Source organism: Eutrema salsugineum, unplaced genomic scaffold (genome assembly GCF_000478725.1).
Source record: "Eutrema salsugineum unplaced genomic scaffold, Eutsalg1_0 scaffold_8, whole genome shotgun sequence".
NCBI lineage: Eukaryota > Viridiplantae > Streptophyta > Magnoliopsida > Brassicales > Brassicaceae > Eutrema > Eutrema salsugineum.
Genome location: NW_006256414.1, coordinates 2234318 through 2261010, shown reverse-complemented (window position 1 = coordinate 2261010; position 26693 = coordinate 2234318). Strand labels below are relative to the sequence as shown.

General features: G+C 39.1%; 5 protein-coding genes and 2 pseudogenes across 7 annotated transcripts; all 7 read right to left on the bottom strand.

Moving 5' to 3' along the window:
* Nucleotides 1–411: 411 nt before the first annotated feature.
* LOC18010067 (ankyrin repeat domain-containing protein 13B) lies at nucleotides 412–3177 on the bottom strand. Its single transcript, XM_006391867.2, has 2 exons — nucleotides 1261–3177; nucleotides 412–890 (listed from the first exon to the last, which is right to left on the bottom strand). The coding sequence occupies exons 1-2, from the start codon at nucleotides 2737–2739 to the stop codon at nucleotides 555–557; spliced, it is 1815 nt and encodes a 604-aa protein (XP_006391929.1). The 5' UTR covers nucleotides 2740–3177; the 3' UTR covers nucleotides 412–554.
* Nucleotides 3178–6774: 3597 nt separating this feature from the next.
* Nucleotides 6775–7335, bottom strand: LOC18010058 (transcription termination factor MTERF15, mitochondrial). Its single transcript, XM_006391866.1, has one exon. The coding sequence runs from the start codon at nucleotides 7333–7335 to the stop codon at nucleotides 6775–6777; it is 561 nt and encodes a 186-aa protein (XP_006391928.1).
* Nucleotides 7336–7430: 95 nt separating this feature from the next.
* On the bottom strand, nucleotides 7431–11738 carry LOC18010057 (probable LRR receptor-like serine/threonine-protein kinase PAM74). Of its 3 annotated transcripts, none has more exons than XM_024159676.1 (13): nucleotides 11605–11738; nucleotides 10935–11514; nucleotides 10072–10553; nucleotides 9850–9985; nucleotides 9667–9738; nucleotides 9518–9589; nucleotides 9355–9423; nucleotides 9112–9263; nucleotides 8822–9021; nucleotides 8600–8726; nucleotides 8459–8518; nucleotides 8155–8344; nucleotides 7457–8054 (listed from the first exon to the last, which is right to left on the bottom strand). In XM_024159676.1, the coding sequence occupies exons 1-13, from the start codon at nucleotides 11681–11683 to the stop codon at nucleotides 7652–7654; spliced, it is 2622 nt and encodes an 873-aa protein (XP_024015444.1). In that variant the 5' UTR covers nucleotides 11684–11738; the 3' UTR covers nucleotides 7457–7651. The 3 variants fall into 3 exon arrangements, with proteins under 3 accessions (XP_024015451.1, XP_024015444.1, XP_024015450.1); XM_024159682.1 differs by having other exon boundaries at nucleotides 9518–9577; XM_024159683.1 differs by lacking the exons at nucleotides 10935–11514; nucleotides 11605–11738 and having other exon boundaries at nucleotides 7431–8054; nucleotides 9667–9721; nucleotides 10072–10087.
* A 744-nt stretch (nucleotides 11739–12482) lies between these two features.
* On the bottom strand, nucleotides 12483–14102 carry LOC18010151 (annotated as a pseudogene).
* Nucleotides 14103–21985: 7883 nt separating this feature from the next.
* On the bottom strand, nucleotides 21986–22582 carry LOC112090233. Its single transcript, XM_024161050.1, has one exon. The coding sequence runs from the start codon at nucleotides 22580–22582 to the stop codon at nucleotides 21986–21988; it is 597 nt and encodes a 198-aa protein (XP_024016818.1).
* A 464-nt stretch (nucleotides 22583–23046) lies between these two features.
* On the bottom strand, nucleotides 23047–24440 carry LOC18010149 (annotated as a pseudogene).
* Nucleotides 24441–24882: 442 nt separating this feature from the next.
* Nucleotides 24883–26611, bottom strand: LOC18010132 (transcription termination factor MTERF4, chloroplastic). Its single transcript, XM_006391861.2, has one exon. The coding sequence runs from the start codon at nucleotides 26383–26385 to the stop codon at nucleotides 25096–25098; it is 1290 nt and encodes a 429-aa protein (XP_006391923.1). The 5' UTR covers nucleotides 26386–26611; the 3' UTR covers nucleotides 24883–25095.
* Between the last annotated feature and the right edge of the window lie 82 nt (nucleotides 26612–26693).

The following is a 26693-nucleotide window of genomic DNA, read 5'->3' as shown; positions in this document are numbered from 1 at the left end:
TAAATCAATATAAACAAAATGCCAGCTTGGAATGGAATGTACTTCCAACGTCTAAATTGCGTCTTATGTAACCTAAAGCAGAACACTCATAATTGCTTTATCAAAAGTTATTAGGTCAAACTTTAGTACAGAATACTACAGAAAAATTACAACAACAAATGTGTAACGAATAAGATTTTTTTTCGCTATAAGAGGAAAATATTATTTTGGCATATATAGAAAAGTTAATACAACGTAATTTGTAAACCAATTTTGGTCAATAAATAAGAAAAGCATGAACACATATAGTTGATTTTCTTTTTTTCGTCCATTTTTTTCTTTTCACTTTAGCTGGTGCGTCCATTTAATACCTTTATTATTGAACTCTTTTAGACCATGGACCAAGGAAAAGATTTTTAAAATGAACAGCATTTGAATCATATAACCATTTCAAAAATACAAAAAAATGTATGGTAAAACTACAACCAGATTGTTCATCAATAATTTCTCTATATTGATTACTATTACTAATATCAAGATTATCTACAATAAAAGACACTCAAGTCTTTTTGTTTTCACTTAGATCTCTTGGTAGACTTTGATCTCTTCATTTTACTATTACTATTACTCATGCTCGTCCACTTATACCCAATTGGTATAGCAAATGGGTCCGGTGTTTGTTGCTCCTCCTCTATCCGCCGCTGCGAGCATTTAGCGGTGCGTCTCAGCCACGAAGATGGCTGCGAGATTGAATTTCGACCGTTGGATTTTTCGTCGTCATCGGATTGCTCTTCACCGGAGAGGAATCTCGGGCTTGAGAGTGGTGTGTAGAATTGCTCCGCCGGTGGTAGATCGACGAACTTGGTGAATGTGATTACTACTTTGACCGTAGGGACCACCGGAATAGACAGCTGGATCCCACAAAAAAAAAGATTTTGTTTATCAGAAAAATAAAACATCATCTAAAGATCTTGACTTGGACTTAAAAGCACAATTTCCCAAGAAAATTAAAGAGATCTAAAGAAGCAAAAACAAAGGGTCCCAAAAGATAAATATAAATCTTTTGGTTCCCCTTGACCCATCCTATTGACGTGGCTTAGTCATAACGTTTATCAGACTACCCAATGAGAGTATGACACGTCACATTAGGCTTAACGGTCTTAATGTTTTCAGCTTAATTCGAGCCCAAAAAGAGTAACAAACGAAAAAAAGCAATTTAATTGATTTAAAAAAAGCAATTTCGTAATTAAATTTATTTACGAAATTGCCATATAGGTGTACCTTGACTGGAAAAGTTCCCGGCGGGAACTTAGTGGTGAGGAGCTCACGCATTCTCGCGACGGCTTTGACCTTATTGGCTAAAATGTCGAGTAACGGAAGCAGCTCCTCCGTCTTTAACGGGAATTGCTCCGTTAACCAAACAGATGGATGCAAGCTCTTCACGAATTCTTTCTCTTTGATCTGAGGAGGATTCACCGGAGACACCGTTAAAGGTACAGCCACTGACCTTCTCGGCGGCTGGACTTGAGCTACTGATCTTCTCGGTGGCTGGATTTGAGCTACTGATCTTCTCGGTGGTTGGAATTGCGGTGGTGGTGCGGCGGATGGATAAACATCGACGCTTTTTCTCCCCACAGAAATCCAATCTCTATCTTCTTTGACGAAGCTACTGTGTCGTCTCTGTGGCCTTGGCGGAGGCGGAGCTAAGAAACTCGGATTCTCTGCAACTAGGAAACCGTCGTCGTCTTCGTCTAGCTCTAGAGGTTGAACTTGTTCGCTACCGGCGAAATCGCTGTCGTTAACGATTTTCCGGGATCTGAAACTGAAAGTAACTTTCTGGATTTCGTAAACCCTAGCTTTCCAATCTCCGACGCTTTCCATCTTCTCTTGCCGTCGCCAATTCATTCGTCCGACGAGCTCTGCTTTAGTTACATCCATTCCCGGACGGTATAAGCTTGACTGAGAACAGAACCCTGCGATATCAGAGTCGCTAATCGGAGCTCCGGCACTCTCAAAGGCGTCGAGAATTTTCCGGTCGTCTCGATTCAGTACAAGGAGTGAACCAGGAGAGATATCTAAAGACTCGTCACCGTCACCAAGGAAAAGAAAGCTTTGATCCGCACGCTGGATTTTCAATCCGTCGAATCCAGCCAAGGTAGTGTCGGCGCGGAGGTTTCCGTCGCGTTTCCAGATCTTGTAAGTATCAGAGGGAGCGATTTTTCCGACGAACGGAATCACCGAGCTCTCGAAGTGGAAAGAGATCTCCATGTAAAAATCTCGCATACGACGGAGAACAGCTATCAATCGCGGTAACCGCCGCCGCCATTTGAACCACGCCAAACGGTGGTGATGCCTCAGAAGCACTTTCATAACCTCAGAATTCCGGCGACAAAACGCCTCCTGCAACGGATTCCATCCGGCGGCGTTGTGGAGCGAAATGTCTGCGCCGGCGGAGGAAATCGCCCTCGCGGCGAACACGTCGTTGAGTCGAACCGCGAGATGAAGAGGCGTTTCACGGAAAGGAACGTCGCGGCGGTCAAGCACGGCGGAGATCTGATCCGCGACTCGTTCCTGGCTCAGTGAGTCGGATTCGGTTCGGATCTGCTCTGGATCTCCTAGCTTCGGCAAGGAGGAGAGAAGACGAGTGAGTGCGGCGTGATCTCCCGAAACGACGACGTAGTGAACGGGACTGTGAGCGTAATCCTCTGGTTTGATTGAAGGAAGCTTCGCCGTTGAAGACGCCGAAGAAGGCCGAGCCATAATCTCCGGCGAGTGTTACTGTAAAACCGCAAGGAGAATTGGGAAAAAAAAAATCAAACTCCTCAAAAAGTGTGACGGCTCTTGCTTCGTCTTCTTCGATTGAAGCTGTAGCTGAAACGGATGTTACAGAAGTTTGTGGAGAGGAATTTAATTCTTTTTATGTTATTCATTTAATATTATTATTTTAATTATTTTATTTAATAAAATAGAGTTTTTGGTTTGCTCTCTTTATTTGGGGAGGCGTGAGGGGAGAGAGTCGTAATGAAGGATATTTCTGGGCTTTTTGTCAGTACTTTTTTTTTCTTTAAATTTTTCTTCTTTTTTCTTTGTTTTCTTATTTGGGCTTTTTGTCTTTTGCGCTATAGTTTTGAATTTCTTTTTGAGTTTTCATATTTTTTTGTCAGCATTTTGAGTTTTTTTTTTTCATATTTTATCTGTTTAATTGTTTCTTCTCAGCAAATTTGTACCGTAGCATACAGATGTACATCATATTATGACATGGTATAAAGCAAGGTACATAGTAGACTAGTAATATTTAATAGACCTGGAACGGGGCCGGATATCCAGACTTTTTAAAGTATCCAGATCCGTATCCGGATTCACTGGATAATCAGTTTTATTATCCGGATCCGGATCTGAAAACTTCGGATATCCAGTCTTCGGATATCTGGTTTGAACCGAATATTTACAGATATCCGATCAGATATCCGGTTTTGTTGATTTTAAAAAAAATTTAATTTTTAAAATTATAATGAAATAACATAAATAATTAATATGTATTATCATAGTAAGTTACAAATAACAAAAATTAAAAAAACATTTAAGTAGCATTCAAATAATATAAAAAGTAGTATTCAAATAATATAAAGTTTAAAAGTTTACATAATAAAGGAGGAAATAGTAATAGAAAAATTAATTTATCTTTATATCCATATGCTATCAATTTTTAAGTTCTTGTCTCACAATCTAAAATAAAAAAATTATTACACAATATAAATTTCAATCATATGTAAAGAAGCTAAACCAAAAACAATTCTAAAATTAATTTTTAAAAATGAATAAATATCATTAAAAATAAATAAATATTTAATAAACGAATAACGGATATCCGATTTCAAAATATTTTATTATCCGGATCCATATCCAAAATAAACGAATACTTAATTTCAATATCCGGATCCGGATTCGAACTACACGGATATTCAGTTTTTACGGATCGGATAGGATCGGATACCGAATCGGATATCGGATACCGGATAACAATTCCAACCCTAGTATTTGATGATAGGTTGGAAAATATTATTTTATTGATACATTCTATAGCCAATAATTTTTTATAAAGCCATTAGTATACGATTTTAAAGGCTTTAGGTTTTTACATTAAATGCTGTTCAAAAAGAAAAAGGTTTTTACATTAAATAATAAAACAAACAAATTACAGTGATGTTCATTGTATTTAAAAAAAAAATCCTGTCAAACACATTCCACATCTTTAAAAAGTCTACAATCAATGATACACAAGGTGATATACTCGAATGATCTTCTTAAACAATAAATAATATTAGTCTTATTTGCTATATAAAATGTGTGGAAGACTCTCTAATCATATATATTTGCATTTAAATAGAACACAAGGTACGATAAGACGGAAAGAAAGATAAAGAAAAGTGAGAAAAGAATCGCTTTGTCGTGACCAAATGCAAATTAGCAACAGAATAAAAAATTATCTGCTGGGAAAAAAACTTTGTTCCCCCTAACCGACCAATCCGCTTATGTTATTTATATAATCTTCATTTAGTAATTACTTTATTATATCGAAAATCAAGTCTTAAATCATATAAACCGAGTCTTGATCTGAGTCTATTTGGGGCAGAATTAACAAGATGTATGCAGCTTTCATCCAACAGTTTATAGAGAGAAAAAAAACAGTTTATAGAGAGAGATTGATCATTTATACATTTAACCAATGTGTACACATACCAAAACGAAATGTGAAGCAACACAGACGGCCTGTAGTGGGCCAATTCATCTTACTCACTAGATACTTAATCTTCTTCTTCACAAGAAAAAGAAGTGATCTTATCTAATAAATCCGTGGAATAAAAAAACTTATGGAAAGTGATTTAATTTGCTAATTTGACTATGTTTGAGATGGTACGAGTTTAAGTATAATTGTACTGGACAATAATGGCCATTGTTTTTTTTTAAGAAGGGATAGTGCCCATTGTTGAACCCAGGCAAAAAATTGATATGATCGATCCATAAATTTGTTTGCCACTAATCTATATAGTCAAAAAAACATTAACATGTATATACTATTATACATTATATAAGAAGTTCTGGTTTAACAGAGCATTAGGTAAACCCCATTAAACCATATGCATATTTCAAATACAAAATAAATATAAGATGATACTCATATTAAAGTAATAAAATACTGTATTTTCTAATCTACATGCATAATTATTTGCATAATTACTAAATTAAGTTTCATTATAAAAAAAAAAATTCATTCAGTCTTGATTCTAGCAGATTTGATTCTAGCAGATGATGGCAAACAATCAAAATGGAAAATTGTTTGTACTCTCTGCTCAGCAAACAGCATAGCCACATCACCAAAGATCTCTTTAGCAAAATGAAGCTTGCATCTTCAAAGAGCTGTGTCACAACAGCTAGGATGTCTGCCTCAGCTTCTGCTTCTTCAAATCTGCATCATCAAAATTGAAAACACAAAACAAGAAGAAGATGAAGAAAATCGATTACACTTTGTGATTCTTTGGTATATTTTATTAAAAAATTTGTTTTTTCTTCGATTATGTTTTTTAATATGCGAACTATTTTTGTACTAAAAAAACTTCAACCCATATACTTTTTTACTTTTTACATCAATTTGGTAGATTTTATCTATTTAACAACCTCGAGTTAACGGAGAGAGAATTTGTTATCTTTTAATTTTGTAATAGTAAAATATTAATATTAATTATATTAAATTCTGAAAAATTCAAAAAAAATCCAGAAAAAAATCAAAAACAAGTGAAAACAATTTCCGAAAAATTGAGTTAAGAGACAATAATTTTAAGTTTTAGGTAAAAAATATTAAATTTTAATTTTAAAATTTTGAAGTACCAAAAGTATAACCCATGTAGGCATTACCAAAAGTACATATGTAATCTGATTACTGTGAAAACTAAATGTGAAGCTACATAACTTAAAAATGACGAAACCAAAACACATAAGAAACAACAACGAAAAATCGATAAGTGTTCGTAGAAAGTTTCTGGCATATGATACGAAAGTGTTTTCAAGACTAAAATGCTAAAGACAGAGTTTATAACTTTTTCACTACGAAATAGAAACGTTACTATGGATTATGGAGAATATTCTAATCCGAATGATAGATTGTGAGATATATGCAGCTTTTCAGTTAACAGTTTATATATAACTATTGATCCTTACATTTAACAAATGTAACAATATCAAAAGTACATCATAATGTGAAGCTACACTAACACCATAACTTAAGTACATAAGCAACATGATCATCTCAAATAAACAAGGACCTGAGGAAAACCAGATTAGTATGGTCTAGTTAGTAATTGAGTTTTGTTATTGATCATGTATGCATACCATAGATTGCATACATCTGTATTTGGTTAGTGTCAGAACGAAATGTGAACCTACATATCAAAAGTGCATAGGAAACAATGGTCAATGGTGACTGCTCTGTATCAATAGTTGTCTCCAATGCTTTTCCGGATTCATCACAAACCCAAATAAGAACGTTTTCTGAAACTTTGTTCTCCAAAATTTTATGAGAATGGATTCTGAATTCTTCAAAGATGAAAGGGATTCCCACAGTCAGATCATCAAAGTCAAATTGAGATTACAAAAGCACAAATTGGGGTTACTGAGATACATAAATAGAAAAGCTCATCTTTTGCTTGCCTTTGTCACTGTCAAAAGATTCATCCAAAACTAGCAGAAAACATAAACAAACCTTGACCTTTCTCAATTGTTGTAAGAGTGCCTTCAGGTCTATGAAACACGTTCTCCCTTGAAGACAGCCATCAACTCCGGAACCAGCTTGTCATGCTTCCTCACATACATGTTTAAAAACGTCTGATCGGTACTCGAAAAAACACACGACATTGAAGGGAGTTCAATTCCCTTTCTGAGCAATCCTTTGGACATGAGAGCTGTGATTACGTTACACCTTGGTATAATCCTCTTCTCCATGTTGTATCCAAGTACCTGTGGGTGTGAAGCCACAACTTTTAGTGGCCAATTCATGTGCTTCACCAAAAACTCAGTCTTCTTCTTCACTGTCTCTGCTGGTAATCCAATGCACGGAGGAAGATGCTTGACCATCATCATGAACTCATCTCTAGTGAATCCTAGCCCTAGAAAAGTTTCAACGGAGTTCAATATATTCTTCTCCGAGATAGTCAAACAGGAAGGCCACTTCTTGAAAATCGGCCATACATCAAAGCCAAGCCTTTCATAGATACTGATTCTCTCTTCTCTTGCTTTGTCACTCATTCTGTAAGTAACTGTTAGGGCTCGGACAAACTTTGAGGATGTCGGATCAAAACCCATCTCAACTACCTTCTTGAGGGAAACAATGGTGACTGCTCTGTATAAATAGATCTCTCCAATGCTTTTCCGGATTCATTACTCCAAAAAGCTATAACAATCACAAACCAACATATATTTTTCCAAAATGTTGTAAATTAGAATTTCATTTTATTTTACACACAAAGAAAATATTATATAATAACCAACGTGTAGCTTGGGCAATACCATCTAGGAGGAACTAAAAAATCCTTGACAGGCCTTCTGATTAATGAAAGATGACCTCTGGTGAAGGCAGTCATTTTGCCATACCATCACAAGTAGATAAAACAAATACAGGCTAACGTGCCATTGGAGCCATTTGGGTGCTTGTGCTCACTTCAGTGGGAGTCTTCGAGCTCACATCTTGACTCTTTCCTCTTTTTGAGTTCTCGTACATTAGACACTCGTTTAGTTCATGAACAATTTGAGCCATGTTTGGTCTTTCTGCTGAAGAGGGTATGCAACACGACATTGCTAGTTCAAGAGCTTTCCAGGCAGAGCTAGACTCATAGCTCCCTTTGAGGTTTGGGTCCATTATACTTTCTATATCTCCTGTCGAGAGCATATACCTCACCCATTCTGCTATGTGAGGCCTTTCACGAGTTTGATCAATCACGAGTTGGTTTGTGATGACTTCTAATAATACAATACCGAAACTATAGACATCACTCTTCTCGGACAACCGATGTGTTTGAAAATATCTGCAAAAAAGAAAATATGGTTTGTAGAAGTTTTGTGATAACTAAACAAGAAGATAACAAGCTTTGGAGGAATTCATGACATGAAACTAACAATGCTTACTCAGGATCAAGGAATCCAGGAGTTCCAACAACAACTGTCGACACATGAGTTTCACTCCCAACAGGGAAGGATCTTGAAAGCCCAAAATCACCAAGTTTCGCCTGAAAGTCTTCATTCAACAAAATATTTGTGCTTTTGACATCTCTATGAATCATTGGCGGTTTGCATCCGGTATGCAAGTATTCCAGTCCTACAGAGCAATATGATTAGTTAGTTACAAAGTTTGTGGAAATTCTAAACTTAAAGGGAATATGACACAGCTCTAGAGTGATCGTTGAAGATGGATTTTGACAAAAGCACAAACCAAGTGCAGCCTCTGCAGCTATTCTTAGTCTACATGGCCAGTCCAAGATTGAGGAGCCTTCTGTATTAACCAGGAATATTATCAACATCTAAACGATATGATAAGTATATAGTTAAGTGGTCGGATTTTAGGATTTATAACCTGAGAGATGCTCTTTTAAGTCTCTATTTTCCATGTACTCATAGACGAGTGCCAAATGATCTCTTTCATCACAATATCCAGCAAGGTTTACCAAGTTTATATGATGAACTCTCATTAATAGTTCGACCTAGCAACATATCGAATTTGATCATATGCAAAACATCACAGCTCGTTGAAACATGATTTTAAAAGATAGATCACTTGGAGATATATTAAACATACCTCAGCCTTGAACTGCTTATATCCTTGAGATGATGATTGAGATAGTACTTTAACAGCTACTTGCTGGATATCGTCTAGATGACCGTGATAGATGATCCCGAACCCTCCTTCACCAAGAATCTTCTGGAAATTATTTGTCATTCCCATAACCTCTGAATAAGTGAACCTTCTCTTTGCTGTTTCGATTGATGGGCGTAGAGCTGCAAGCAATAACTCAACACAGCTTTTAATGGTATTAACTACTAATTAATCAAGTCTCTAGGTTGATGAGTTTTCTGCATAAACCTTACCCTCTCTACTTGACCACTTTCTTCGTAGGCCAATGTAAAGGACAACAAGCACAACCAGGCAAATGACGATGGAAGCAACTGACGCGACAACTGCTACTGGGAATTTCTTTTTGGATGAAGAAATGTTATAAAGGTTTGGGTTTCCCCGAAGGCTACATACATACACAAGCGTATTTAGAGTTACTTATAACACAAGAAGGGTTTGGATAAGAATCAGAAGGAAATTACAAGAGAAAGCTTTACATTACGACCAGCCCTTCCTTTCCTGTATATTGCGGTACCAAACCACTTAAACTATTATTGCTTAAGTCTCTGTTATTGAAGAGAAAAATTTCGTCAAGATTAGCAGGATCTGGACAAAAATAAAAATTTGGCGTATACACATGTTTTTGAGTGACAGACTTACATGAACAACAAGGACGCCATTTGGAATAGAAATTCGGGCACTCCTCCGGTCAACTTGTTACTTGACAAGTCCCTAGCAATTTCAGAAAATATTATATTCTTTAGAGAACAGTTTTTGCCATCAATCAACATAGGAGAGGCAATACTTACAGCACTTGAAGCTTGGTCAGATTTTGAATGGTAGGTGATATGATACCGGATAATCCTTTTGAAGATAAATTTCTGGTTAGATGATGAGAAACTCATTTCAAAGCTCAAATAAATTTCAATTAGGACCATATATATATGTTGTTTTATATTGAATCAGTTGTGTGAAAAAATACACCTACGTACAGGGAAATGATTTTCATTGGTTCAGACGTATCCATACTGTTGCTGCAATTGAGATAATGGGATGGTTTAGGGACGCAGGGATCTCTACTCTCGTTGCTTAATGCATATGCAGCTCGGATGTTCTTAATCGCAAGGACTGAAATAGAATTCAACGAATGCGAGGAATCAGCATAAAATGAAATAAATAAAAAAGAAAGAGTATAGAGAGGCTAGCTGGCTTACCGTCATTTTCATCTGTTACTGCTTCTATGATCTCAAGTACCCTGAAAATCTCAATGGCGTTTATTAGAGGTGGAAGAGTTGAACGGGGAGTTTTTCTGAGTTCCAAGCTGCACATCGAATCATTACTGCAGCTTAGAGGTACATTGTTGTATACTGTGTCTATCATGGACTTGGAAGGACTATAAGCTTGAGAAGTAATGTTTCCATTGAAAAAAATAGCGAATATCCTAGCCTCATTGGCTCGTAACACTTGTAGTTCAAGAAAGTGAATGTAGATGTAGAACTGGTCTGTTGAATCTGAAGTAGTCCAGAAAAGGATGAGAGGTGAACTTGCATTCGTTGGTCTGGCAGCCGTCCTAATTGCAGCTTGTGGCGGGTCAAAAGGATTAGAGTTTTCTATACTGACATTGTTGTTGTTTATCATCGTCATGTCATCACTGTAGAATGGAATCCACGTACGATCATGGACATCGTCAGGATACCTGACAAGAACTCATATTAGCCAGAACTAAATAAACTGAGGAATCGATAAAGGCATCTACAACAGGAATCCATAACAAGTTCAGAGCGAGCTAAACAATAACCCAAATTATCTGTTATAAGTTAAGGGCCCTAGCTTGCTTCCATACTTGTTGCGTAGTTATTTATAATATAACTAAGGAACGTTATAGTAAAAGACGTGCATAACATATTCTTGCAAATCTACTTCTGCAGTTATATTGGAGAAATTAATTAAGGCCGCATTGGCTTTACCTGTTAGTCCAAAGTTCCTAGCTATAGGTTGACAGGATAAAATATTTATCTGATATACAAATTGCACTCCATTTTCAGCAAATAAAGCTCAGTCATATTGGCAAACTTACCGTATAGAGCTATTAGTATTGCTGAAATAGACTCGGGCAAATCTCTTAAGGGAGCCGTTTCGAGTAGCATAAACATTATCACTCAATGGCCGAAGTTCTAAGGCTGAAATGAATGGCACTGTTGCGTCTGTCTTAACAAGACAAACCTGCAAAGTGTTAAATATTGCGGTGTGAATGATTTCTTCAGACATACCATATCCTCTTTCCAGTGATTGCAGTGATGTCCATTTGTTATTAGGGTCTTCCAGATCATTAGATATTGTTGCCCACCAACTCCTACCTATATACAGATCGAAAATTGGGTGACTGTCCAGACCATTGTAGTTTCCATACACGAACGAAGCTCTGACCAAATAGCGAGTGTCTTGCGTGACATTTAGGTTATAGCAGTTTCGTATCCCATCAGGAAAGTATCTTAGAGTTGTATACGCCTTCAAATAGTCTGCCTCCAAATGTTTCTGGATTGTACCACTTTTCCCACCCTCAACAAATTTGGCGTCCGAGGAGAATCTTAATTTGTTAGATGAATCGGTATAAGGAGGCTCATCTGCGGATAACCCACAATCCAAGCTGATAAATCCTGTTAAAAGAAAAACAAAATTTCCATGTTAATGATCCTGAACAAAAGATAATCAACCAACCAAAATGGTAAGGAACTCATGTAAATTACCTTCTTGGTCCTCAGAGATTACGAGTTGTGTAATGGCGAAAACACCGAGCAACACGAATAAGAGTTGACGACTTGTCATCTTCTGTTTGAGGGAAATCCACCAAAGTGTTGAAGTACCAAAGTGTTGCAAGGGACTCTTCAAGGTTCAGCCCCTCCAAGTGCCACAATCCAATATAAAATATGAATCAGAATAACAAATAAATTTCTTTTTTCAAGTACTAAAGAACATGTCAATCATAACTCATAAACAATATGCTGGCCTTAAGAGTCAACGTGATGAAGAGATGTTCACCAAGGCAACGTGGATACATCACAGCATCAATATCACACACATATTATATATAGACCAATATGTCAACCACTGTATGGATACCAAAAGTAACCTGGTTAATGTGAAGCTACACTAGTACCATAACTTAAGTATATAAGCAACATGATCATCTCAAGGACTCAGTACTAACCAAATAAACAAGGACCTGAGCAAAACCAGATTAGTTAGTTATTGAGTTTTCTTATTGATCATGTACGCATACCATAGATTGCATACATCTGTATTTGGTTACTGTCAGAACGAAATATGAACCTACATATCAAAAGTGCATAGGAAACAATGGTCAATGGTGACTGCTCTGTATCAATAGCTCTCTCCAATGCTTTTCCGGATTCATCACTCCAAAAAGCTATGAGAATCACAAACCCAAATAAAAACGTTTTCCGAACCTTTTTCTGCAGAGCTTCTATGAGAATGGATTCTGAATCATTCAAAGATGAAAGGAACTTACCATATTCAGTGTTGATTTTTACAAGAGGGAACCAATATGCTATGAGCAACCAAACAATGAAAAAAGCAAAGAGAGTTATTTTAGATTTTACCTCTTCAAATTTCAAACAAACGTGCTAATCAACAATAGATGATCCATATTCCAATACAACTATAAAGGAATTTAAGATTATTTCCTAAGACGGAGAAGCCTGAAGATGCTATGAAGCACCATCTCCGGTGAAGATAGCCATCAACTCAGTCACCAACTGCTTGTCCTCGTGCTTCCTCACATACCTTTGTAAAAACACTTCATCGGTACTCTTCAAAACATATTCCATCGAAGGGAGTTTGCTTACTCTGTTTCCGAGCAATCCTTTGGACATGAGAGCTTTCATCACGTTACACCTTGCCAGAATCTTCTTCTCCATGCTGTAGTTAAATACCTGAGGGTGCGAAACCACAGCCTCTAGTGTCCAATTCATCTCCTTCACCAAAAACTCAGTCTTCTTCTTCGCCGTCTCTGCGGAACATCCAAGTACCTGAGGAAAGCGCTTGACCATCATCGCAGACTCATCTCTAGTGAGTCCTAGGCCTAGAAATGTTTCAGTGGTGCTCACTATCTTTTCCTCCGAGTAAGACAGAAACTTTGGCAGCTTCTTGAACATTGCCCATACATCTTCCTCATCAAAGCCTAAACTTTTAAAGACGTTGACTTTCTCTTTTATTGTTTTGTCACTCGATTCGTAAACAACGCGTAGAGCTTCGAGAAACTTTGGTGTGGTGGGATCAAAACCCATCTCAACGACCTTCTTGAGGGATTTATCAAATCTCTCTTTTCCACAGACATGTGGGGAATTTGAGATGAGCAAGGGGAACAACAATTTCTGAGGCACACCAAGTTCTCTCAAAGCCGATACATTTCTGAGTTTATTCTCTTGCTTACTACCTTCTGGCAAAGAAAGGCTTAACTTTTTGAACTTGGAACTCTTATCCGCTTCTATAACCTCTTTAACGAAATCATAGTATACACTGAAAGCTTTGTCTTTTTTGATACCCAAGATCTTAGGGACTTTAGAAAGAATCTCGGTGAGCTCAGAGCTTGAAGCTCCTCTGGACTGCAGAAACTGAAGTTTAGGACCAATAGTTTTCTCAGCATCTAACATAAGCAATGGTGGATAATCCGTGATGATGTCGGAGATCTGAGAGTCTGTGAATCCATAACTTCTAAGAAGATTCAGAACAGAAACTGGATTCCCCTTGGACTCTGAGCTGACTTTCCTCGAGATAGATTCTGCGAGTTTTTTTAGTAAGACCGAATGAATCAACGAGGTAGGAGACAGTAAAAGTCTTCCCTTTTTGACCATCTCTAGGGCTCGCATCAGCAGAAGCAGCACTTGCAGAGGAGAAGGGACTTGAAAAAGGATCTGTTTTTTGCAGAAGCTTCACTGAAACTCTCAAGTTAGGCCATTTCTGCAAATCCGGTACCAATCTTTTTCCATGGAGTATCAGAGAATACATTGACACCCCAGATGCGATTACCACAGTGTTAGAGCGATCTATCTGATTCAATATTCGTGAAAAGGGATTCGCCTTCGATGATGAAAATCTCGAAATTCTAAAAAGTGGTTCGTAGATCGAGTGCAAGCAAAGATTGACTTACCAAAATCCGAATTCTCCTGTTGATTCACAAAATCGCCGAAAGGAAAGGAAAGAAAAAAAAAAACCATTTTTTTAGGTTTAGACGCAAATTTGTTGCATTAACGATTTTTTTCATGTCAATACTATTTATATTAAATAATAATTAATTATTTTCTTATTGTTTTTTGTTATTTTTTTAATATACATCTACAAGCATTAAAATATTTTAAAAATATTTATACAAATTAAAATTATAAAATAAATTAAAATAATATTTACTAAAACATAAAAATAACATATATGTTTATATTAGTATATGAAAATAATTGGTGATTTAAACATAATTTAAGAGTGACATTAAATTTGTGAAATCTATTTTAATATATATTAAAAAATTAATTTAATAATTTATTAAAGGGTAATTAAATGTTATTAAGTATAGTTTTTATTCATTAAACAATGAATTAAGAAGAAAATTTTTGCCTTTTGATTTTTAATAAAAAAATCATTTAGAAGTTATCACACATAATATGTTATTCAACAAAAGGTTTGCTATTTACTAATTTAAGATAAAATTGATTAAAATTTATTTTGAATTCATCGATTTTTGTGATTTGAAAGTTTTAAATATTATTTTATATTTAATTTATTGAAAATATATGAAAACAAAATTATGTTTATTAGTTTATTTTTTTATCTAGAATAAATCAGAAATGTGTATCGACTAAACTAGCTAAAGAAAGAGAATAATTTTAATTTTGTTATTTTTTCATAAAAACATATATAACAAAGATGCAATTGATGAAAATTTTTTTTTTTTACTAATAAGTGATGTATAGTAATTTATCTTCGTGTTAATACTAACTAAGTACTATTTAATTAGTTTGTTATATTTTGGATTGATTTTGATATACAAAATGTTAAGTGTTCAACAAAATAATATCTTTTTTAAACGATATATATATAAATACAAACAAAATCGTTGAAACCTTAAAATCTATATATAAATTTTGAGATTAAAACTAAATTATTTTTAATAAATTTTATTATCATAAATTAATATCTAAATAAATATAACTGCTTAAATATAATTTCAATCAATATGATAATACTAAAAAATTATCCACACGCGAGTATTATTTAGAAAATCTTATATATAAATTCCTATATATTTCCTTGTGACATAACTCGATTTTATCAAAATATTGGGCTCTTTCTGGGCCTATAAGTTTGAAGCAAAGATTGAAGCCCAGAATTTATCTAATTTTTCCTTTCCCGCGAGAATGTTACTTGGTACACACACATCTGTTTGAGTCTCGTTTTTTCGAGAATTAGGTGATACACAAATCTGTAGGCTAATAATATTTTACATGCTAATTTTTGCTGACCTGAACCGGTCTGTTTTAGTAAATCAGTTCAAAATAAATCTTGATTTCACGTGATACATAACAAGCGAAGAAATAAGATTATGGAGATCTTTTTGAAGCCAGAATAAAAAACAGTACAATAAAACTTTGAACGTAATTAATTTACAACATATTGACTTGAAAGACTAAGAAGTAAGAACTATCTCCTGACTTGTCCAGAACTTTCTTTGTAGTTGCAAATTATTCTTTGGCAACTGTTACAGCGCCATGATCAACAAACTCCAAGTTTGTGATCTCGCAAGACAAGAAAACTCGGGACCAAATAGCTCTTAATTATTTTTTTATTAATCAAAAAAAAACCAACGAATAAGAAACACAAGCGTTCCTTATTAATACTACACTAACTAGCTATGATAAGACCAAAATAAACTCAAGATAAACTTAAAACTTAAGATTAGCTGTTAATGCTTCATTCAAGTGAGCCTCTTTATGTGAGGACTTATTCTAACATTGAATCATTCAAACACAACTTTAAGCTCCATTAACGGCTCTGTTTTATTCTTCACTATATACATCACAAACCAACAGTTCATTCAAGTGAGCCTCTTTAAGAACCAACACGATCAACACCGCTGAAAATAGCCATCAACTCCTTGTCATCATACTTCCTCACATACATGTTTAAGAACGCCTGATCACCACATACCAAGACACACGATAGCCATCAATCCTCTGGTCATGAGAGCTTTGATTACGTTACACATTGGTACAATCCTCTTCTCCATGCTGTATCCAAGTACCTGAGGGTTGGAAACCAGGGCCTGTATTGGCCAATTCATCTCCTTCACAAGAAACTCAGTCTTTTTCTCCACCGTGAATGGGGATAGATTAAGGAACCAAGGATAGCGCGTGACCATTGTCGCAAAGTCATCGTTGCTGAATCCTAGGCTTTCAAATATTGCAGCGGAGTTCTCTATCTTCTTCTCTTAAACACCCATGCATTGCGGAAACTTGTTGAACACTGACCAGACCTGGTCTTGGACTAGTCCACACTCATCCAGGGTATCAAACTTCCGAGTTATCTTATCCTCCGAGTATGACAGAAACTTTGGCCACTTCTTGAACATTGCCCACACATCTTCCTCATCAAAGCCTAAACTTTTATAGACGTTTACCTTTTCTTCCATCGTTTCGTCGCTCATACTGCGAAAAGCGTGAAGAGCATCGACAAGCTTTGAGGTTGTCGGATCGAAACCCATGTCAACAACCTTCTTGAGGGATTCGTCAAATATCTCTTTGTCACAGCAGACACTCTGTTTATCACCGAACAAGAGCCTGGAGAATAGCAGCTCCTCAGGCACGCCCAATTCTCTCAAAACCGTTAAATTTCTGATCATCTTCTCCTTATCCGCTTTTAAACTCTTGTTGCTGAGAACCAATTCATCATAGAGATCATCGAGAAATAGTTCCCCTATATTCTGATAGGTTGAAGGTACCACTGGCCTTCATGAGAAAAGGAGCAAGAACCCAAGGGAGAAAGGCACGCGTGTGGAAGAAGATAGCTGAAGGTGCTGATCGCAAAAGTGGCTAAGTCTGATATTGGAGAAGTGTGGGAGAGCCTCTAGCTGAGAAGGAGTCTATCATTTTCTAAATAATTCTCAGAGTGATGTCGTTTTATGTTAGTATCTTATGATGTGTATTTAAGATGCAATTTGGGAACAGTAGGGTTTTTAAGCTTATGAATGAACAGTAATATCGAGAGCGTATTTATTGCCTCCATATCCTTCTACTTCTCTTCTCACTCTCACTCTCTTACTCTACTCTTCTTTTCTATTCTTCCTTGATAGTCCAACACTATCATTGGTGCTTTCATTGAGAGCTTGCGATGGCCCCATACCCCCAACGGTCGTTGCAGATCCCAGATCCAGCGTTTCCGAACTCGAGAACCCTTCCTCTGAGTCACCAGCGGTGACCGAGACCTTGGAACAACGCCTCGACAAGATAGATAAACGGATGGAATGGATTTTTACGGCGCTAGAGAAGCAGATGCGTGGACAGATCTACGGTGGTGGCGGCGACGTCACACCCGCGGGATTCGGAAGTCCAGCCTCTGTCGAACCGTCGCAATCTCCTCTGACCCCGGTGCGCGAGTCGACTAGGCGCCGATCTGACGGAATACTACCGATACCCAAGGTCGCGGTTCCTCCCAGATATACTCAGATGGAGCTCACCTCTCCTAACCGTGAGCTGCAGATTGAGTCCCCCAGAGTCGAATCTCCGAGTAAGACCGTCGAGCTACCGCTGTACGAAGGTTACAACCCGGATGACTGGCTGTTTAGGGTTGAAAAGTGCTTTGTACGGAATCGAACCGCTGAGGCAGACAAACTGGAACAAGCCCTCGGAAGGTTGACGGGCACAGCTGTTACCTGGTGGAGATATTCGCAAGATAGGGAGCAGATCTTAAACTGGAAGGACTATAAGGACAAGTTTAAACGCCGGTTTCGTCAGAGCCGGGGAAGTTCAGCGGTGGACCATCTACTTAGCATTATGCAGACTGGGAGTGTTGAGGACTACCGTGATAGGTTTGAGGAGCTTTCTGTCGAGCTTCCTCACGTTACCGACGAAGTTCTTGAAGCTGCGTTCTTGAAGGGGTTGAAGAAGCACCTTCGGGACCAAGTGGTTCACTGCAGACCGGTAAACATGAGCGATATAGTAGAAGTGGCGAAGCTCATTGAAGCCCAAGAGAACGATACCGGAAGTTACCAGGTTCGAAACTTTCCATGCATTACCTCGGTGCCGGCCCTGAACCGTCCGGTGAATCAGAATTTTTCAAAGGGAAACCACCTGGCCCTTACCCAGAAACCTTTCGAAGGAAATAGGGATGTAAGGAAGGTTGCGAGTGGTGGGGATGCGAGACCGGTGAATCCTTGTCGTAGCTGTGGGGAGAAGTGGTTCCCAGGTCATAGGTGTAAGAACCAGCGTTTCAAATGTATGGAGGTTGATGGGGATCCTGAGACAGAGGGGGAACGGGACGAGCAGTACGACCCGGAGGCTGACAATGATAATGATGAGGTGCAGGAGTTGGTGACGCTTTCTCTCCAGTCGATGGTCGGACTTACTGCAGAACGATCTATGCGCATGAAGGGCCAGATTGGAGATAAGGAAGTGATTGTTTTGGTGGACTCAGGTGCAACTTGTAACTTCATTTCGGCGAAGATGGTGGCTGAAATTGGGTTACCGGTTACCCAGACAAGAGGATTTGGCGTCTGCGTGGGAGATGGTAAGGTGATCAATGGAGCCGGTAAATGTTCCGGAGTGCCGTTGGCCATACAAGGCGTTGACATCAGGGAGGAGTTCCTCTTATTCGAATTGGGTACTACTGATGTCGTCTTGGGTTACTCTTGGTTGGCAACCTTGGGTGACACTCGCATTAACTGGGCCCGAAGTACGCTGAGCTGGAAGATCCGAGAACGGTGGGTGACGATCAGTGGAGATCCCACTCTCAGCCGAGCTCCGATATCGTTCAACTCCTTGGTACGAGTGTGGCGACGACATGAACCGGTGTATCTGTTGGAGCTAACAGAACTATTCGACGCTCCACAGACCCAAATCCCTCCGGTCTACCAGAGTGCAGTGCAGGCAATTGTGGACCAATTTGCTGAAGTTTTCCAGATGCCTCAAGGGTTTCCACCTGCCCGAAACTGCGAGCACGCAATCACCTTAGGGGAGGGCACGTCTCCAGTAAACATAAGACCCTACAGGTATTCGTTTGCCCAAAAGAACGAAATGGAGAAGCTCGTTCAGGAGATGCTGTCAGCGAAGATTATCCGACCCAGTCTGAGCCCATTCTCGAGCCCGGTTCTACTTGTTAAGAAAAAGGATAGGGGATGGAGATTCTGCGTTGACTACCGCGCGTTAAATAAGGTGACTGTTCCAGATCGGTACCTCATACCAGTGATTGAAAAACTACTCGATGAGCTCAATGGAGCAACCGTCTTCACCAAGCTCGACCTCAAGTCTGGATATCATCAGATCCGAGTGAAGAGTTGTGACGTTGAGAAGACGGCGTTTAAGACTCACCAAGGTCACTACGAGTTCCTGGTGATGCCCTTCGGGCTTACCAACGCACCATCGACGTTTCAATCGGTGATGAATGACCTATTCCGGCCGTACTTGCGGAAATTCGTCCTGGTATTCTTCGATTATATACTCATCTATAGCCGGAACATCGCTGCACACTTGAAGCACGTGGAGACTGTGTTGCAGCTGATGCGTAAGAATTCCTTCTACGCAAATGCAAAGAAATGTTGTTTTGGGTCGACAGAGATATCCTACCTGGGTCACATCATATCGGGAAAAGGAGTTGCAGCTGACCCTGAAAAGATCTCGGCCATGATAAGCTGGCCGGAGCCAAGGTCGGTGACAGAACTACGGGGATTCCTTGGTCTCACTGGCTATTATCGCCGCTTTGTTCGCAATTACGGTTTGATAGCTCGTCCCCTCACGGAATTACTGAAAAAGAATGGCTTTGAAAGGAGCGACGCCGCCACTCGATCCTTTCAAGCTCTCAAAGAAGCTGTTACCCGTCTTCCTGTCTTAGCCCTGCCCGATTTCAGTCAACCGTTCACGATCGAAACCGATGCTTCTGGAGCAGGAATCGGCGCAGTGCTGTCTCAGGGCAAGCGCCCCATTGCATTCTTAAGTCAGGCTTTCTCGTCGAAGGGCAGGGTGCGTTCAGTGTATGAACGTGAGCTTTTGGCTATCGTCAAGGCAGTCTCTCGTTGGAAACACTATCTTACGGGTCAAGAGTTTGTCATCAAGACTGATCAAAGCAGCTTGCGCCACCTCCTTGAACAGAAGGCTATTTCGTCCGTGCAGCAGCGCTGGGCTGCCAAGCTAATCGGCCTGAATTATCGGATAGAATACAAACCAGGGGTGGAAAACAGAGTCGCTGATGCTCTATGTCGACACCCTCACTGCACTGCCGAATTCACACAGCTGGCTATTCATGCTCCCTTCACCTTGGATACGGCTGCACTGCGTTCGCAGGTGTGTCAAGATGCAGAGCTAGGACCAATACTGAAGGGTCTGGAAAAGGATACACCGTCGAATACAGGGTACAGTCTCGAGCGAAGAATGCTATACAAGTACGCGCACTTCTTACCGTTGAAGCATCCGTTCACAGCTCGGTCAGTTGCGGAGGTATTCATCCGTGAAGTAGTGCGCCTGCATGGGTTTCCCGAGACAGTGGTATCCGACAGGGATAAGGTGTTCCTGAGAAGTTTCTGGTCGGAGCTCTTCAAGTCACAGGGTGCGGCTCTCCACAAAAGCACTGCGTACCACCCCCAAACTGACGGACAGACAGAGGTGGTTAACCGCTGCCTGGAGACCTACTTAAGATGTTTTACCAGCCCGAAGCCAACAGCTTGGGTGCAGTGGATTCATTGGGCCGAATACTGGTATAACACCTCTTATCACTCCTCGACACTGATCACACCTTTTCTTGCAGTTTACGGCCGAGAGCCACCTCGCTTGCTACGTTACAGCGACACTCCATCAGTGAATGCTCAAGTCGATGAACTCTTGAAGGATCGTGATAGTCTGTTGGTTGAGCTTAGGGAAAATTTGGAATTGGCTCAGGCGCGTATGCGGAAGGAAGCAAACAAGCATAGACGCGATGTGACTTATGATGTTGGGGATTGGGTATACTTGAAGTTGCGACCTTACAGACAGGTATCCGTTGTTCGCCGCCGGAACGAAAAACTCTCACAACGCTATTTCGGACCTTATCAGATTGTAGCCAAGATTGGTAGGGTGGCTTACAAACTGAAGCTGCCAGCACATAGCTCTATTCACCCGGTCTTCCATGTTTCCTAGTTGAAGAGGGCCATTCCAAACTCTTGTCACTCTCAGGAAATTCCGGAGATACTAACACCGGATTGGAATGGGCAATGGTGCCGGAGGAGTTGTGGGATGTTCGTGAGACTACAGGATCTGGCATAGAGGTGTTGGTGCGTTGGAAGGGGCTGCCTGAACATGAGTCTACCTGGGAGCCTATTGCGATATTGATGGATCAGTTTCCTCATTGCAACCTTGAGGACAAGGTATGTTCTCTTGGGGGGGGGGGGTATTGATAGGTTGAAAGTACCACTAGCCTTCATGAGAAAAGGAGCAAGAACCCAAGGGAGAAAGGCACGCGTGTGGAAGAAGATAGCTGAAGGTGCTGATCGCAAAAGTGGCTAAGTCTGATATTGGAGAAGTGTGGGAGAGCCTCTAGCTAAGAAAGAGTCTATCATATTCTAAATAATTCTCAGAGTGATATCGTTTTATGTTAGTATCTTATGATGTGTATTTAAGATGCAATTTGGGAACAGTAGGGTTTTTAAGCTTATGAATGAACAGTAATATCGAGAGCGTATTTATCGCCTCCATATCCTTCTACTTCTCTTCTCACTCTCACTCTCTTACTCTACTCTTCTTTTCTATTCTTCCTTGATAGTCCAACACTATCATATTCGTCAAGATTTTAGGAGTTTCTGTAACAATCTCAGTGAGCTCAGAGGTTGAAGCTGCTCTGGACTGCAGAATCTGAAGCTTGGGGACAAGGAAACTCTCAGCATCTAACATAAGCAATCCGTAAGTCTGTGAATCCATAACTTCTAAGAAGATTCAGAACAGAATCAAGATCTCCCTTAGCCTCTGATGAGCTGATTATACTCGTAATGGATTCTGCGCGTTCTCTAGAGAGGCCCAATGAATCAACGAGGTAAGAGACAGTAAAAGTCTTCCCTTTTAGACCATCTTGAGGAAGGCTCACAATAAGCTCAGAGATTGAACCAGCTCCTATGGAATACAGAAGCCGAAGCTTAGGACCAGTAGATCTCTCAGCATCTGTTATAAGCAATAGTGAACATTTCGTAACGATGTCGGCGATCTGAGAATCTGTGAACCCATGACGCCTAAGAAGACTCAGAACGGAATCTGGATCTTCCTTGCCTTCGGAGGGAATCTGAATCCTCGAGATCGAATCTGCGAGTTTAGTGAAAATCTTCTCTTTTGGACCATCTTGAGGTAGGCTCATATGTGCAGTAGCACTAGCAGAGGAGAAGGAGTTGGAAAAAGCAGAGAATACATTCTGCACCGCAATTCTCAAATTACGCCATTTCTGCAACTCGACCGAGCTTTTTCCATGGAGTATCAGAGAATACATGACGACGATATACAATGAAGTGAAGAATAAAGGGAATCGATGTTAAATTTTCAAAATTTCCAGACTGACTTAGTGATTCAGTGACCAAATTCCGTAAAAGTGATCGACTTTTTAAGAATCCATTCACTCTCGAATTCCAAAATCACGAAGAACCAAAACTGAGGGATGCAACCACAAAAAAGCAACGATTTTTAGGGTTCTTAGGCAAAACCCTGATTTCGTTTCATCATATATTGCCTAAATCTCCAGTTCTCAAATAATTTTTTTTAAAATTTTTTTATTACCCACATTTTTATGATCAGCATCAATTAGAGATGATAACGTTACATAAAACAGATTGCAAAATGAAGTTTTTAATTTTAATTTTCCAGGTAATATATTTTGGGGTCAATTTCCAAGTAATATATTACAAAAGTCTAAAATTGGGGTTTTATTAAGAGCTTCAATAAACAAATTGACAAGCCTTATATAATCCATGAAGCACAATCTCTGGTGAAGATAGCCATTAACTCAGCCACAAGCTCCTTATCATCATGATTCCTCACAAACCTGTTTAAGAAATCTTGATTTGTACACAGCAAGACAGATTCCTTATCAGGCAGTTTGCTATCTCTGTTTCCAAGCAATCCTTTTGACATGAGTGCTTTCATAACATTACACCTTGGTTTTATCCTCTTCTCCATGCTGTATCCAAGTACCTCTGGGTATGAAACACGGCTTTTAGTGGCCATTTCCATCTTCTTCACCAGAAACTTATTCTTCTTCTTCACCAGAAACTTAGTCTTCCTCTTCACTGTCTCTGCAGGCATATTAAGACATGGAGGAAACCGCTTGACCATCAAACCAAACTCATCTTTGCTAAACCCGAGGCCTAGAAATGTTAGTATGGATTTGAATATCTTCTTTTTTGAATAACCAATGCATTCCGGAGATTTCTTGAACACTGAGAGGATCTCGTCTTCGACTAATCCACATATCCTAAGTGACTCAAACGTCTGAGTTATCTTCCTCTCCGATAATCTCAGAGAGTTTGGACAGTTCTTGAACATTTCCCATACATCTCTTACAGCAAAGCCTAACCTTTTATAGACATTGACTTTCTCTTCTATTGCTTTCTCACTCAATCTTTGAACAACGCTAAGAGCTTCCACAAACTTTGAGGAGGTCGGATCAAAACCCATCTCAACAACCTTCTTGAGGGATTCTTGAAATGTTTCTCTTCCAAAGGTAAGTTTGCGATCAGAGATGGGCGAAGGGAGTAACAACCTCTGAGGCACTCCCACTTCTCTCAAAACCGATACATTTCTGATTTTGTTATCCTGCAAACCCTGTGGCAGTGAATGACATAGCTTTTCGAACTTGGAACTCTTATCCGCTTTGATAATCTCTTTGACGAAATCATAGTATCTGCTTATAGTTTGTCCCCTTTCATTCCCAAGATTTTAGGAACTTTTGAAACAGTCTCAGTAAGCTCAGAGCTTGAAGCTCCTTTCACTGAAAGCAGAAACTGAAGCTTGGGACCAAGAGATTTCTCAGCATCTAGTAGAAGCAATCGTGGATAGTTCGTAACGATGCCGGAGATCTGAGAATCTGTGAACTCATAACTTCTAAGAAGATTCAGAACAGAATCTGGATTACTCTTCTCCTTGAAACTGACTTTCCTTGAGATAGTATCAGCGAGTTTTGGCAGTTAAACCCAATGATAAGAGAAAGTGAAAATCTGCCCTTTACGACCATCTCGAGCACTAGCAGAAGAGAAGGAACGGGAAAAATAAAATGCAATTTGAATTGAAACACTCAAACTAAGCCATTTTTGCAACTTGATCGACCTTTTTCCATGGAGTATCAGAGAATACATGACAAGGCAAAATGTGTTGAAATGAGTTTCGAAGCTCCAAATTTACTAGTGCAAGAAAAGATTAAAGCTTGGTCGACTATTCAAGAATCGCAAAGAACACAAAAATTGGGGAGGCAACATAATAAAAAACACATTTTAGGGTTTAGGCGCAAAACCCTTGTTTCCTCTTCTTTTGATCAATGGAGTAATTGTTTTTGGCAGCTTAGATAACGCGAATTATCCTAGTAAGTAAACTAGCCTAAATTGTAACTGACAGGTTTCGAAACAGAGACAAGATTTTACATGACAAAGCTACGCTAAACCAGAATCAGACATAAACCTATTTAGAAAACGGTCTAAAGTATGATTTAGAAAACCTATTTTCTAGTTTGGTTTACTTGGATTGATCTCATATCCTGCATCACAAATATTCCACAAGAAGACTCAGTTTGTAAACCGGAACTGGGGCAAAACCAAGATCAGTTATAGATCACAACCCAAACTGTTGGTGATAGTATTTGACACTGTATCTTAATATAGATGCAAGAAATCCAAAATCTCAACATCAAATCGCATGACACTCTGCATCTTTCGCTTCCCATGTCGGTATCAAAAGATTCATCGACGAATCTAAAACTAACAGAGAAAAAAAAAACACTTTGACAAGCCTTACGAGCTATGAGACTCGACCCTTGGTTAAGATAGTCATCAATTCGGCAACAAGCTCCTTGTCATCATACTTCCTTACAAACTTGGTTAAGAAAGCTTCATCTGTAATGGCCAACACAAGAGACATTGGAGGGAGCTCACTTCCCATCAATCCTTTGGACATGAGAGTTTTGATTACGTTACACCTTGGGACAATCCTCTTCTCAAAGTTGTATCCAAACACCGCAGGGTTTGAAGCTACAGCCTTTAGTGACCAATTCATCTTCTCCACCACAAACTCAGTCTTCTTCATCAATGTCTCTGAGGAACATCCAAGTAACTGAGGAAAGCGCTTGACCATCATCGCAAGCTCATCTCTGCTGAATCCTAGGCCTAGAAATGTTTCAACCTTGTTCACTATCTTTTGCTCCGAGTATATCAGAAACTGTGGGAACTTCTTGAACATTCCCCATACATCTTCCACATCAAAGCCTAACCTTTTATAGATGTTGACTTTTTCTTCAATCGTTTTGTCGCTCATTTGGTAAACGGCGTGTAAAGCTTGGACAAACTTTGAGGTTGTCGGATCAAAGCCCATGTCAAGAACCTTCTTGAGGGATTCTTCAAATCTTTCTTTTCCAGATATAGACCGGAAATCAGAGACGAGCAAAGAGAATAACAGCTTCTGAGGCACACCAAGTTCTCTCAAAGCCAATATATTTCGGAGCTTATTCTCCTGCTTACTACCCTGTGGCAAAGAATGACACAACTTTACATACTTGGAGCTCTTATCTGCTTCTACAATCTCTTTGACGAAATCATAGTATATGCTGATAGTTTTCTCCCCTTTCCTTGCCAAGATTGTAGGGACTTTTGAAAGAATCTCAGTGAGCTCAGAGGTTGAAGCTCCTCTTGACTGTAGAAACTGAAGCTTGGGACCAAGGGATTTCTCAGCATCTAACATAAGCAATCGTGGATAAACCGTAATGATGCTGGAGATCTGAGAATCTGTGAACCCATTACTAGTCAAAAGATTCAGAACAGAATCAGGATCTCCTTTGCCGTCGGAGCTGACTTTCCTTGAGATCGATTCTGCGAGTTTCCTAGTCAAATCCAATGAATCAACGAGGTCAAAGACATTAAAAGTCTTCCCTTTTCGACCATCTTGAGGAGGGCTCACATCTGCAGCAGCACTAGCAGACGAGAAGGGATTGGAAAAAGCAGATACATTTTGAACAAGGCTCACAGCAAATCTCAAATTAGGCCATTTCTGTAACACGAGACACCTTCTTCCATTGAGAATCAGAGTAGTATACATGAGAACGCAATGCTTGAAACGATTCTAGCTCATAAGAAGACGACAAGAAAAATTCTGAAAATTTCTCCAAACTCACAATATATGTTCAGTGACTTATGGACCGAGTGCCGGTGAAAATCGATGAGTGTTCCATTGATCCACTCTCCAGACCCAAAATGGCAAAATTCAAAATTTGGGGATGTAGAAGAAACTAGGGTTTATGAGCAATCCGGATAATTACGACGACGAAAATAAGAAAAGAAAAATAAAGAGACACTAGATTCCCTTCTAATCCTGTGTGTGGAATTTTTTGTTTTTTTTCTAATATA

What these genes read in the sequence shown, in the direction of transcription:
- LOC18010057 (XM_024159676.1), bottom strand. Translation starts at nt 11,683, where the DNA reads ATGACAAGTCGTCAACTCTTATTCGTGTTGCTCGGTGTTTTCGCCATT. An exon ending in AGTAACAGATGAAAATGACG is followed by an intron (nt 9,986 to 10,071) that starts GTAAGCCAGCTA and finishes ATTCTATTTCAG; the next exon opens with TCCTTGCGATTAAGAACATC. An exon ending in CCAATGAAAATCATTTCCCT is followed by an intron (nt 9,739 to 9,849) that starts GTACGTAGGTGT and finishes TCATCTAACCAG; the next exon opens with AAATTTATCTTCAAAAGGAT.
- LOC18010058 (XM_006391866.1), bottom strand. Translation starts at nt 7,335, where the DNA reads ATGGGTTTTGATCCGACATCCTCAAAGTTTGTCCGAGCCCTAACAGTT.
- LOC18010132 (XM_006391861.2), bottom strand. Translation starts at nt 26,385, where the DNA reads ATGTATACTACTCTGATTCTCAATGGAAGAAGGTGTCTCGTGTTACAG.
- LOC112090233 (XM_024161050.1), bottom strand. Translation starts at nt 22,582, where the DNA reads ATGTATTCTCTGATACTCCATGGAAAAAGCTCGGTCGAGTTGCAGAAA.
- LOC18010067 (XM_006391867.2), bottom strand. Translation starts at nt 2,739, where the DNA reads ATGGCTCGGCCTTCTTCGGCGTCTTCAACGGCGAAGCTTCCTTCAATC. An exon ending in CGGGAACTTTTCCAGTCAAG is followed by an intron (nt 891 to 1,260) that starts GTACACCTATAT and finishes TGTGGGATCCAG; the next exon opens with CTGTCTATTCCGGTGGTCCC.